This window comes from Periophthalmus magnuspinnatus, chromosome 15, assembly GCF_009829125.3.
Source record: "Periophthalmus magnuspinnatus isolate fPerMag1 chromosome 15, fPerMag1.2.pri, whole genome shotgun sequence".
Classification (NCBI taxonomy): domain Eukaryota; kingdom Metazoa; phylum Chordata; class Actinopteri; order Gobiiformes; family Gobiidae; genus Periophthalmus; species Periophthalmus magnuspinnatus.
This window is the reverse complement of record NC_047140.1, coordinates 1,925,121-1,938,571: the sequence shown is the minus strand read 5'-3', so window position 1 is coordinate 1,938,571 and position 13,451 is coordinate 1,925,121. Positions and strand designations below refer to the sequence as shown.

Sequence of the window (13,451 nt, the reverse complement as noted above, 5' to 3'; positions counted from 1 at the left end):
TTGCCACAGATATTAGTAGAAGGTATCTGTTAACATCATTAGTGGCAAGTGTTAAAAATGTAAGATTTGCATGCAGGTGGTGAGAAGAGAAGCTATGCTATGTATGCTTTCATGAATTCACATATTTTCTACTAGTAGTAGCCATTGTGATGGACAAAATCAGTAGACCATTGCTAAGACTATATGGTTACTACAAGGTAGAGGATAATCACTCTTTTAAAATTTCTCTATACTGCAATTGTTTCTGTCCCAATATGTCACTTTTTAGAGCATGAGGGATGATGATGATGATGATGATGATGATGATGATGATGATGATAATAATAATAATAATAATAGTAATAGTAATAATAATAATAATAATAATAATAATAATAATAATTATTATTATTATTATTATTATTATTATTATTATAATACTAATAATAATAATAATAATAATAATAATAATAATAATAATTATTATTATTATTATTATTATTATTATTATTATTATTATTATTATTATTATTATTATTATTATTATTATTATTATTATTATTATTATAGTTATAATAGTTGTTTTGAAGTCACGTTTTCAAAAGAGATTTTAAGGTAGGAACCTGTTCGTGGTGGGAACCAAAGCAAGAGGAGGACCGTTTGTGCCGACGCAACTACGCGAACTTTAACCCCAAATAAAATAGGATTTGGGTTTTTTCTTTTGATTCATTGTTTTAAAACGTCTGGGGAATTTCTTTATTTTTATTTTCGCTTATTTGGTGGTAAATAGTGTAACGTTACCTTGGCTAGTCCATGGTCTGTATAGATTTTAAAGATGCTTTGTCCGCGATAAGCTAGCATTAGCTCTATGTTAGCTTCGGTAGCGTTAGTAAAATGATAAAGACAAGAAGAGTGTGAGGCTGAGCCAGCTAAAAGACATCTGATTACGCTGTTTTCCTGTCCCTCTGATATCGTGGAATAACGTCAATGTGCCTGTATTACCTATAAACATCCAGCACCGCAAGTTATACCTGTTCAACATTTAAAAAGGTGAGTATACATATTTTACTTCAACTTTATACTTCTACCGTGTTTGCTTGTTTTGTTTGCTGTTTTTTCCCATTTAGGTTGTGTGTTTATAAAATGTATCAAACAGTCCCAACTGAAAGAAACTCGTTTTAGTTTGCACCAGTCTGCATCCATGGGGGAGGAAAAGCCAGACACTCTGGACTTCGTGAGAGATTTCCAAGAGTACCTCAGTCAACAAACTCAACACGTCAACATGATCTCAGGCTCCGTGAGTGGCGTTAAAGAGGAAGAAGAACTACCAGCTGGTAAATCTGTTCTTTATTTTACTATCACCTAAGTCTATATGGCAGCAGGGCACCACAATTAAAGTACAAATCATTAGAATAGCTTAGTTAACAGAAGATTTAAAGTGATTTATGAAGTAATTTGTTATCCTCCTCAGACTGCACCCAGAATGGATTAGAGCATGCCTCTGTGGACATGTCATTAGAGGACAGCTCAGGGATCTTGGTAGACGGTTTTGAGAGGACCTATGATGGCAAGCTGAAGTGCCGCTACTGCAACTATGCCACAAGAGGCACTGCACGTCTGATCGAGCACATCCGAATCCATACAGGTGTTCATTCAAACTTTTTGTTAGAACAATAACAAGTGAATATGGCTCTGAACCATGGCTTTGTTTAAACAGGAGAGAAACCTCACCGTTGCCACCTGTGCCCCTTTGCCTCAGCGTATGAGCGACATTTAGAAGCCCACATGAGGTCCCACACAGGAGAGAAGCCCTACAAGTGTGAGCTCTGCTCCTTCCGCTGTAGTGACCGCAGTAACTTGTCTCATCATCGACGCAGACGACACAAACTCCTGCCAATGAAAGGGGCCCGCTCACTTTCTCACAAGAAGATGCTGAGTGTCCTACAAAAGAAAGCTAGTTCACTTGGCTACGGTCGCCGACTGCTAATCAACTTCAGCCCTCCCTCAATGGTGGTACATAAAGCTGACAACGATAGTGACTATTCACATGAGCTGCCACATCTGCGGCAGGAGGTGTATGATAACCAGAGTCGGCCAGGTGAAGAAGGGCTGTCTGTGAACCAGAATCACCATCACCATGATATGGTCATGGAAAATCCACTGAACCAGCTGTCAACTCTGGCAGGTCAACTGGCCAACCTCCCGTCAGAGACCCAAGTGCAGACACAGGGGCCTATGTCTCCAGGAGCAGAGTCTGTTGTGGATGAGAAGCCCTTCCTCATCCAGCAGCCTCATCCTGCTACAGCTCCTGTGGCAGTCACTGCGAGCATGGCACATGCCTCCTCCTCTTCACCAATCACCCCAGAGCCCCGGGCCCCTCCTCACAGCAACTGTAGTCCAGGAGGAGTGCCTTGTAGTGAGCACAGCGGGCACAACAGTACTCCAAGCATCTCCAACAGCCAACCCAGTACTCCAGCTCCTGGCCTGTCTGCTCCCTTGCAGGACTCCCATACGCTTCATCATTGTCAGCACTGTGACATCTACTTTCCTGATAACATCCTTTACACCATCCACATGGGCTGTCATGGCTACGAGAACCCTTTCCAGTGCAACATCTGTGGCTACAAATGCAAGAGCAAGTATGACTTTGCTTGCCACTTTGCCCGAGGGCAGCACAAGCAGTAGAAACATTTCAGACTCAGCTGTTTATTCAATTTTGTAGTCTTTTTATTTATTGGTCCTATACTCGGCCTCAATGTAGCTTAGCCTTTCCATATTGTGCTTTCACAGGAAAACTTTCTTGTTTTCTTGTGTATTTAACAATCACCATTGAAGTGTTTTTGTAAAGGTGCAACGTGATCTGTTTGCAAAGAATTCTGGATTTAAACTAACATTCAAATATGTCATGATTAACTTTCTCACATTTACACATTTAATCCCTAACGTAGATATAATGTAAGTTGCAAACTGGGATATATTTCTTAATCTTTTAAATTCTTTGCGATGCACCTTTAGGAATGAACAATGTTCTGAGTTAAGAAATTACTTTGGGGTGTTTAAGACATTTTTATTCATCATTGGGAAGCCTTTTTCTGTTTGTTTATCTTTCTGCAGTAGATAAATCTATTTTTCATTTGACTGTATTCCATAAGTCATACCTATATTAATCGTGAACATCATCGGGGTAGTAGTCACATAATACCTTAGAGTGAATGAAGATTACCTGTTCAAATTTGATTTTTACTTAAGCTTTGGTTGAAGTTGAGAAGACATTCTCTAGTGTGTCTTCACCTACATGGCTGATTTTTGTTACAGTGCCTGAATAGATCATCATTTGTTAATAGTTAATATAACATTTGTTATTTTGATAACCAGGTTATTTTGGGATGGCAAGTGTCTGTCCTTTATAGTTTTTTGCCAATATTTTATGCTATGATGCTGCTTAGTTTGAACTACTGTTGCAACATATTTCCCACATTTCAGAGGACTATTTTTATTTCAAATATCATTATGACATTATTTAGTATCCAGTAGCTAGTACAGAAGCACCATGTATTGTGTCTCACCTTCAGAATTGCCACGTAGCGTCAGGGATGCCACATCTTATCCTTTGTGATCACTCCCACCAGAATTTGTGGAGCCCAGGACTTTTCTGAATATTTACTCAGTATTGTATTGTTTTGATTGTTGTTATGTGTCAAAACATGTTGCAGTGAGATTTCTAATTCACAGAGTGTCTTTAAAACTGTTGTGTGCATTTAACAACATACTAAAGCACTGATTCTTAACCATAGGGGCCCATGGTAGGGCAGTGCCTGTAATGTAACTATAAAGTTAAGTGAACAGTTCAGAGTGGGGCTGAGCAGTACGGCTAAACTTTGTCATCTGAACACTGCTATTGTGGTAAAATTTTCATTGGTCAGCTCCAGTCATGAGTGACTGGTGATAAAAATTAATCAGACTATGAATGTGTGATCAGACTATGAAAATTGTAATACATTTTATAATATTGCCACCCCTTGTCCCCAGGTTATTTTGTAACTGGAAAAGTTGGGCCCCAGAGTCAAGAGGTTAAGAATCCCTAGGCTAAAAGGACCAGATACTCGTCAATGCCTACCAATGATAAGGGACATCCCATACAGACTGCCTTATTTGGTTTGCAAATTGTGTTGTAGTCGACTAGATAAAACTGAATGTTAATGCCTTTTGGCTATGCTCCATCCCTCTGGGATTAAAAATCATTTTATTGTGGGACTGACAAGCCTAATTTATAAGTAAAGTGTTTTTAACCCATTGTCGCTGGTTCTTCTTCTATGAATTTAGAACATAATTGAGGGATTACACAGATTTAGAAGAGAATGTGAACACTATATGCATCAAACTAGAACATAGTAACAACAGGGTTAATGTAAGGAGTTCATAGTCCATACATTCAATGCAATAATACGACATACTCAGTAATAATGTGTTAATCCAACTGTAATGAATATCACACATTTTGTCTTTTCATAATGCTTTTAATCAGATGTAAAATTATGCTTTAGGAGTAGTGATGATGAATGTAAATTATGAGATGGGTTAGTGTTTGAGTCTCAAGTTAACCTTTAGTCTTCTTTTGAGTCTCCTTTGCCCATTTCTCTAGCTCTGAAAAAGTAACTCAAATAAGTATAAACTTTAATTTAATCTCAATATTAAGAAAGTAATAAAAACATGCTTACTTTGACGCTGAATGGGCCCGAGGACCACTGTTTCACTCTCATGCTCAGTCTCCACTTCTCGGGCCACTCGTCTACTGCAGCCACGGCGACAGCGAGAGTTGTAGTCAGAAGCTGGACAGATGAGCACCTTACACTGAATGTACACATGGTCACTGGCACGCAGGAACTGAAAGGCCCTGAATCTGAATCGTGCATAGGGACTGGTCCCAGAGGAGTATGAGTAGAAGGTGGAGTCAACACGGCACCTATGGATCAAGAAGAGTTTGTTAGTAACAGCCTATTTTACATGTTTGCTAAAATATGTTATTTATTAGTTTATAATACATAACTACCATGAACACTAATCCATATGTAATCGTTTAAAATCATCATTTAAAATGTTCAGAATCTGAATAAATCAAATATATATATATATATATATATATATATATATATATATATATATATATATATATATATATATATATATATATATATTAAATAGCAGTTTAAGTCTTAAGTGAAACTGTATTATTAGTTGTTTATCAAAATCTAGATTATGAGTTATTATATTATGTTAGTTATTTAGGCTATTTAGCATTTATAATTATAATAATGTTTGTAACTTAACAAAGGACTGCAGTTGGCAATTATTCACATAATTTAACCACAAATCATATGAACTGAATGAATAACAATATTTGTTGTTCCCTCACCCATTGCGAATCAAGTCATAGGATCTACTGTGGAAGTCATGAGGTGAGGGTGAGGCCACACAGGTATCCAGAAAGACCACTAGGGTGCTGTCTCCACGCCTCAGGCTCACTTGGACATACAGATTTTGGTTTAGCCCCACTAGATATGGCACTTGTGTAACCTAACAGAGAAGCAATAAGTTAGTATTTTGGATTGAAAAGACTACTACATATACCTCTTCTAATTTGTACCTTGTAGTAGAAGTTGCTAGATGTATAGAAGGCCATTGAAGTGTTGAATCGGCCTGATCCGGAGATGCTAACATTATCATGGTGTTTAACCTCATAAATTATCTGAGAAACAGAGTCCTGCTCCATTCTGCAGCTCACATTGAGTCTGAACAGAGACTGACGAGTGATCTCCCCATAGGAGGAGGAAAAGGCGCGGAGGGCATTGGTGTACACGATTCGGCTGTGGTCAAACTGAAACAAAAAGCCCAATAGGTTGTGTTCCCATTTCAGAATTTGATCTCGTAATTACAGATGGAAAGCTAAGGCCTATCCATGGGTTTCAGAATGATGAGAGGGCCCTTGCCACTGTGATCAACAATTTAAAACAAAATACTATACCTTTTGAATGGGAAAAGTCCTCAAAATGTTGCATCTAGCAGGAAGTTGAAACCTGTGAGCTCTATAAGTGGTTTTATGTTTTCAAAAGAAATCTCCAAGCTTCTTTTTTTCCCCAAATGTGGAACCTTATCATTATTTGTTTGGGGCTGGCTCCACAAACTTACCATATTAGTGTGGTTTAAAGTTCTTTTAACTAACAAGAATCATGTCTTTGGGGTTAGATAATGGAACCACTTTAGAAGCTAATGTGAAAAAAAAAAATACTATTCCACTTTTGTTTATTTATATGGACGGAGAGGACATAGAACTTTGTGTCAATTTTTGAAGTGGATAGGCCCAGTAATTACAGAGATTTTAACCATAAATCAGGTCAACAGCCGATTACCCACATAGAATTAAAACTATTCTAGATGTCACTTTAATGCAGCCTATTATTAATTACCAACGAGGATTAAGTAATGAAATGTGAGATACTGTTTGAGTGTATTACCTCCCGGACAGTACCACAGGTGTTAATGGGAAAATTGAAGACCACATTGTAATAGGAGATATGAGGTCTGCAGTATTGATCATTTAAATACAGATTGTGGCCGTCGATACCAAGTGAGCTAAGGTAGCTCCTGGAGATCACAATGTTCATGTTGTCTGAAGAGCAGTCCACTCGACCTGTTGAAGAATCATCATTTTGTAACACTAGATACATATACACTGTCGTATTATAAACATGATTGTCATTAGTACCTAGGCCAGAGGATAGGGAGCTCGTAAACTGAGCATTGAATCCACGTCCTACCACAGAGCCATCAGTACGGAAGAGCACTGTCAAATAGTTGGAGGAGGAGTGGAAAGAACTCTGACTGTCGTTACATACTTTTCCCAGGAACCTAGACCCTACAGATGGTCCATCATAGACTGCAATGTAGTCACAAGAGCAGCAGTTTTCCAGCCTGTTGAGATTTATGGTCACTAAAGATACATTTAAATCTGATTGTTCAGTTTGAAATGAAAGGAGAACTTACTGCAGGTATGTGAATGTTAGATAGATGTTCTGGTCAGATGATGCCCTAATCTGCCAGACACAGTAGGAGTTGTCTTGATAGTAGTAAGGGTAGTTAGGGCTGGAGAAGGAGCCCGAGCCAGACAATGAGCCTCCACAGTTTGTTCCTAATGGTAAAGAGTATCAAGAATCACTATACTGGGAAGATTTGAATGTATTTATTTTACAGAGCTAATTTAATACCTGGGCTGCTGGTGCTATGGTAATAGCAGAAAGCTGAATGACAGAAAAATGTATGTCATTGTAAAGAATTCATACATCTTAATAAGCATTTGCTTGTGACACACTCACAGTAGTAGTCCCTGCAACAGTTGCCATTGTATTCACAAGAGCTGGAGCAAGAGCAGTTTCTAAAGGAATAGCCGCAGTTATAGCGACATGAAGGGTTATCTAGACAAGAAGGACAATAGAACTTCACATTGGGATATGTGTAAAATAATAACATTTGTGGGACCATAGTTAGGCAGCTTCCAAGAAACTTATTTAATAACAACACTAATTTTACCTGGTGTAGGTCTAGGAAAACTTGTAGTATAGGTGCAGTAGTCTATATGATTGGGAAAAAAATATTACTTTAATATTTTATACACTTAATAAAGATATTAAAGGTTGTCATGGACTTACTGTAGTAATCATTACAACAGTTGCCATAGTATTGACAAGAGCTGCTGCAGGAGCAGTACCCCATGTTGCGCCCACAGTTGTAGCGGCATGATGGTTGCCCTGAGAAACACAAGAATGTCAGGAATGTTGTGATGCCACTTTGTCATTGTTAAAGTGTATTCTGTACCTGTGGTTTGGCTAGGGGTGCTGGCACTGTCACAGTAAGCTAAATGAGAAGTGGAAGCGGTAAAACTGTTACAAGGTTAAAGGTTACCATTTTATTATTTTAAAAAAACTATGTAGTTGCTGTAATAGTGGTTTACAGTGGTAGTCGTGGCAACAGGTTCCATAGTATTGGCAAGAGCTGGAGCAAGAGCAGACCCCCAGGTGATACCCGCAGTTGTAAAGACAGGAATAATGATCTGAATGAACGGCCACTGGCGTTAATTTTCACATAGTTAAAATTAAAACGAGGATGAGTTAAGACTTGCATACCTGAATGAGTTGGACCTGTTGAATCTGATGGTGGATGTGGTGTTGGATCTGATGTTGGATCTGGTGTTGCATCTGGTGTTGGATGTATGCAGTAAGCTAAGAAAAATGTCAAATGTATTAATTTAATATAATTTTTCTCACACTCATGTCAACAGGGTTGGCCCTGGCTGACCACACTTACATCGGTAGTCATAGCAACAGTTGCCATAGTATTGACAAGAGTTGCTGCAGGAGCAGCTTCCAAAGTGTGCTCCACAGTTGTAACGACATGATGGCTGCCCTGAGGGAAAGGATGGCAAAAAACATTGATGCAATATTTCTACAATAGTAGCTAGACAAAATATGAATAAAAGAGAGAATGTGAGAAGTGAGAATGTTTTACCTGTTGTTCCCCAAGCTGGAAATAATATAAAACATAATTAGGTGGATCATAGTTGTACCCTAAAACTAGAAATAATGAAATCAATAGATCCAGTAGCTTACCTTGTGCCCCGTAAGAGGTTATCACAGCACACAGAAGCACTAGAGTCAACATGATGAAGCCTCTTTCTCTTCAAGTTGTCACCAGTGTAAAAAGAGACAGCTTTTATATCATTCACGCCTTTATAGCATCATTAAGAAAACAGAATAAGTTCAATAAAAGGAGATGACTGTGAGAACCACACATGTGGTAGTGCTAAAAATTGTGTTTGTAGAGAAAGGTGTGGAATGGTTTTGGTGAGATTAGAGCATGATGTAACTCATGCATGTTCATGAACATGGAGACCACGTCTGTCTAAAAATATATAAACTTGATGCCAAATTGCATTAAATGTTCAAATAAATACTATATAACCAATTACTTTTTCATTAGATTATATACTTTTGTGATTCACTAATATTTAAAAGTAATGATTTACTCCCAAACACAAATGTTCCCAATCAGGCCATTAACCCTCGACATTCAATATTTGATATTGTTTTAAACAACCCAGTCTACTGATAAGAAATACTTTTACTTTTAGTTAAATTAGAAATCATAAATTCTTAGTCTTTCTACTGTTTGGCATACGTTTTACACTGATGTCCTTCTCAACATACACCACTTCATTTATCAGGATCCTGTACTGGCACAAAATATACTTGCTTGTAGATACAGTGACAATAAAGCTGACACGGTCTGTGTTGGGTTAGGTGCAAAAGAGGCACATTGTGATTATGTTTAAGTAAACAAAAGTAACCAAACAAATGTAAACTGCGGGACACATTTGACTTGTTTGTTCTACTCTCAGGACAAGCAGGATGTCCTCATTGCGCAGTGTACAGCCATGTGTCATGGTGAGTGACAAAGACAAATAGATACAGTTGTTCCTAGTATTGTGTTTTCTTAATTTTTCCCCTTCTGGGGTCACCACAGGAAGTAACTCCATCTTAGGAAGATTAATGTAGCTTCTCACTTAAAGAAGACATGTCATGCTTTTTCAGGTATTTGGTGTTAGACTATACTGAGTAAGACACTATAAGACAAATAAACCTTTACAAGCTTTGTTAGCAATATTAGGTGTATTGGTGGTTTTCAGATTGTGAACAGTCCCAGCAGGAGGGCAAGAGTCAGACTGCCACATTCATGACATTGTATTTTCTTATGAAATATCTAGAAGGTAAATCCATAAAAGTTAAACCTAATATTTTCAACTGGTGAGCTATATATGGAAATATAGAAATACTATAAAAATGTTACTTTACAAGATACTGCATACTTTTTGAGTAGTAGCAACAGTATCTGGGTATTTCATTTTGTCTACCTTACACATAGTTGTGGTATCACTTTTGGAATAATACTATGATACAGTCTTATGAATGGTGCAAATAGGAACAGGTCAAGTAATTCTGTACAATTTAGGAACAGCATAAACAAATTCTCACTAAGATCGAACAAAATTTCAAAGAACACACACGTAATCACTCAGCTTGCCTTTTCTACAAACAAACTGCCCATCTATGTCACTCCTCTCCCACACATTTTTCACAGAGCCACTGGGTCACCACCACCATGGCCTTCACGTCAACAAGGGAACAGTCATTGAGTGGTCTCTTTTTAAGCTTTCACCCAGATGCATTGATTGGAAGTTGGGGAGTACAAAGCACCCTATGAGTCACTGCAGCTCCAGCCCCAAACCAGATTTTGGGTTAATGAGTAACTGCAAAGACAAACTTTAAAAGTGGGTTCAGGCCAGTCGGTGCTCATTCAACACTCGGGAATTAACCAGCATCACAAGGTAAGAGCAAACTTAGATTTTAAATATCTAAATGAGTTGTATCAGGCAGCCTGTGAGATAAGACTAATTAAACCATTTGGATATCCATCTTTACTTAAAAAACTATTAAAGTTGTTATGTTGTGTATTCTATTGTTGTATGGTTTAAGCATTGAAAAGGAGTATTGAATTTTATGTTTTAAGTGTTTAAAGTTTTTACCATGTCTACAGTCACTAGTGTAATAACACAGTTACTAATGAGACTGAAGGATTCAGTACATTTCAGAGTATGGTTATATTAAGATTGATCAAATGCATTATTGCTTTATTGATCAGCACCAAGGCCACGTCCTGTGCTTCATGCCAAAATACAGGAAAATCTCATGTTTGTTCATTTCTTCCAAAAGTCCAGCAGTCCACCACAGTTCAACTCACAAGATAATTTATTTTACGTAACCGTGTCATCGGGACAACTCTATGTTATTGATTACAAGAAGATTAAAGTCAAAATAATATTTCTTTCATTATGACTTATATTGTCTTATAAGACTTAGCCCATAGGGCACTAACTTCAATAAAAAGTAATCCCAGTCCAGCAGATGCCTTCACATACTGACCTCTGTTGCTAAGGCTACTGCCTGCTTACATTCACTGACCTGCAAAATGAAAGGCCCACAAAGACAAGTCAATTTATCAATGACAAACTATTTAGATTCCCCCAGTAGAACACTCAACTTAAGTCAAACTACTTCTTTTAAAACTTTTTTCTCTCCACAGAATCTCACAATTGTTAAAATGAAGCGATTTACTCTCCTCCTCCTCTGCTGCTGTATCTTTTGTGGGAGCAGAGCAAACCGGGTCTATGTTCACCCTTTCAACCTATTTGCTGCTGAAAATGTCAGCTGTGAGACTCTGCAGCCCCAGAACAAATCTTTGGAGACCATCGCCATTGTACCCCTTGATATGAACGTCCTGACACCGGACACAAGGAACATGTCCCAAGTGGACACTCAGAGACAGAACATCAGAGAGACGACAGCCGTTTTAGCAAAGCAGTTGAACTCAGTGGGCCTGAGGATGTACCAGGCACTTAGTGGCAAACAGCAGAGCAGCAACACGCTCTTATCTCCAGTCAACACATATGGCTCCCTCGTCACACTTTACTTTGGAGCATCCAAGAAAACAGCCAGGTCTTATCAGGTTTGATTTGTTACTATTTCTAAAATGAATCGCTGATAGTTGATCTGACTTACAAAAAGGTCATTTTCTGTCTTTTTATTTTCTGAAACATACTATTTTTTCAGTAGTGTTTTGAAAAACAAATAACTATATTAAAATAATAATGAATGCACTCTACTTCAGTAGAGAAGTTATTGAGACAACTGCCCGCCCTTCGAGACAACTGTTGTTGTGATTTTGGGCGTTACAAAAATAATTGAATTGAATTGAAGTAGCTGTGGTAATAGTGCATTTATGTATCCTAGATGTTTAGTTGTACTAATAATAATATATTATATCCTATACTATGTATACTATTTGTGCCTTTGTTTCCCAGCTCCTCCTGGGGCTGAGCAGTGACACTGACCGTGAGGACTGTGTGTCTTTGGTGGATGGACACAGAGTGCTGAGGACTCTGCAGAGTATCAACTTTCTGGTGGACGATGGGCCGAAGGATGAGATCAGCACTCAGGTGTGGGTGTTCACTCCCTCACACACACAGCTGTCTGTAGACTTTGTCCACGGCACACAGGACTTCTCCGACTCCTCCTTCATCCGCAGTCTGGACTTCTCCAACACACAGGAGACAGAGCAGCAGATCAACAGCTATGTAGAGAAGACATCAGGAGGCAAAGTAGAAAACATCTTCACTGAACTAAACACAAGCAGCAACCTGCTGTTTCTCAGCTCTTTCACTTTCCAAGGTAAGGCAAAAATATTTTAAATTTAGAGACAACTTTAAATACAACAAGATTTTAAATAATATGAACTTTTTACATCAATGGTCACATATTAAAACACATAAAAACATGGACTACAGACTGGTGGCCCATGATCAGTCACACAAAATCACTCAAAGACTTGATTTGCCACCACACTCTTAATCAGGCATCATTGAGTCTTTCTCTTACCACAAATGTTTGGTATCAAGGGTTATAAGAGATTGTTTAAAATGTGCAGTAAAAAGCACTTCTTATTGTAAATTGGGCAAATTAAGACAACGAAAAATGTCCCCTGCCAACAAATCCTTTAAAAACATGTTTTAAAATTATTTCCAGGTAACTGGAAAACAGTCTTTCAGTCTGAAAAAAACTCAGAGCAAGAGTTTTATGTGGATGAGACAACCACCATCATGACTCCAGTGATGACGCATACAGGTCCCTACCACTACCTCAATGATAAGGTAAATGTTCAACAATGAAAGAAAAACTTTAAAATCTTAACTCACATTAAGCACTTTCTCTTTCCACCCTTTAGGTTCGGCGCTGCACAGTGGTCAAGTTGTCTCTGAGTAAGAGATCCTATATGTTACTGGTCCTGCCCCATGAAGGCACCAGCCTGAGAGAAATTGAGTCCAAGCTGCTTACTGTTATATCCTTCTGGACAGAAAACCTGCAGGAAGGGTGAGTTTTTAAAAACTAATTCTACACCTTGTAATATATATATATATATATATATATATTGTATTTGACAGTCCACCTTGCCTTTCATAACTTTATAACTGTACGTAACAATAATAAACTTGTGCATTTGTTTTCCCATCCAGTCTGCTAGAGCTGTCACTGCCAAAGTTTTCCGTCTCTGCTGTGAATAATCTGCGTGACCTTCTGACCAACATGGATCCAGAGATTGAGGCCAAACTGTTGGGTGCTCAGGCCGAATTTAGCCAACTCAGCAACACAAAACCCTTCACTGTCGATAAGGTAAGCAGTATGCCATTAATTTGCGTAAGAGATATATATTTGTGGATGTAATTTGCCTATTATGTGTGTCAGGCCCTCAACAAGGTGACGTTTGAGATGTCAGAAGAAGATACGGAAGCTCAAACCAAGACTCAGGAA

The 13,451-nt window shown here is 38.2% G+C and overlaps 3 protein-coding genes across 3 annotated transcripts in view; 2 read left to right on the top strand and 1 right to left on the bottom strand.

Moving 5' to 3' along the window:
• The first annotated feature begins 613 nt into the window (after nt 1–613).
• ikzf5 (IKAROS family zinc finger 5) lies at nt 614–4,274 on the top strand. Its single transcript, XM_033979927.2, has 4 exons — nt 614–1,029; nt 1,162–1,313; nt 1,451–1,624; nt 1,697–4,274. Exons 2-4 carry the CDS (start codon nt 1,181–1,183, stop codon nt 2,662–2,664), a joined length of 1,275 nt encoding a protein of 424 aa, XP_033835818.1. The 5' UTR covers nt 614–1,029; nt 1,162–1,180; the 3' UTR covers nt 2,665–4,274.
• Nucleotides 4,275–4,496: 222 nt separating this feature from the next.
• LOC117382133 (deleted in malignant brain tumors 1 protein-like) lies at nt 4,497–8,727 on the bottom strand. The gene is made up of 17 exons (XM_033979181.2): nt 8,640–8,727; nt 8,539–8,553; nt 8,338–8,436; nt 8,157–8,252; nt 7,985–8,083; nt 7,849–7,887; nt 7,683–7,781; nt 7,564–7,605; nt 7,350–7,448; nt 7,242–7,274; nt 7,021–7,165; nt 6,743–6,948; nt 6,492–6,667; nt 5,624–5,854; nt 5,393–5,553; nt 4,698–4,942; nt 4,497–4,623 (listed from the first exon to the last, which is right to left on the bottom strand). Exons 1-17 carry the CDS (start codon nt 8,689–8,691, stop codon nt 4,577–4,579), a joined length of 1,884 nt encoding a protein of 627 aa, XP_033835072.1. The 5' UTR covers nt 8,692–8,727; the 3' UTR covers nt 4,497–4,576.
• A 1,593-nt stretch (nt 8,728–10,320) lies between these two features.
• The window catches only part of agt (angiotensinogen), a 3,649-nt gene continuing 518 nt past the window's right edge, over nt 10,321–13,451 (top strand). Inside the window, exons 1-7 of the mRNA XM_033979183.2 lie at nt 10,321–10,414; nt 11,170–11,592; nt 11,948–12,314; nt 12,669–12,793; nt 12,868–13,013; nt 13,157–13,313; nt 13,386–13,451. The exon at nt 13,386–13,451 is cut by the window's right edge and continues 518 nt beyond it. Coding sequence (XP_033835074.1) covers nt 11,188–11,592; nt 11,948–12,314; nt 12,669–12,793; nt 12,868–13,013; nt 13,157–13,313; nt 13,386–13,451 — 1,266 coding nt within the window. The 5' untranslated portion in view covers nt 10,321–10,414; nt 11,170–11,187. The remainder of the gene's footprint in view (nt 10,415–11,169; nt 11,593–11,947; nt 12,315–12,668; nt 12,794–12,867; nt 13,014–13,156; nt 13,314–13,385) is intronic.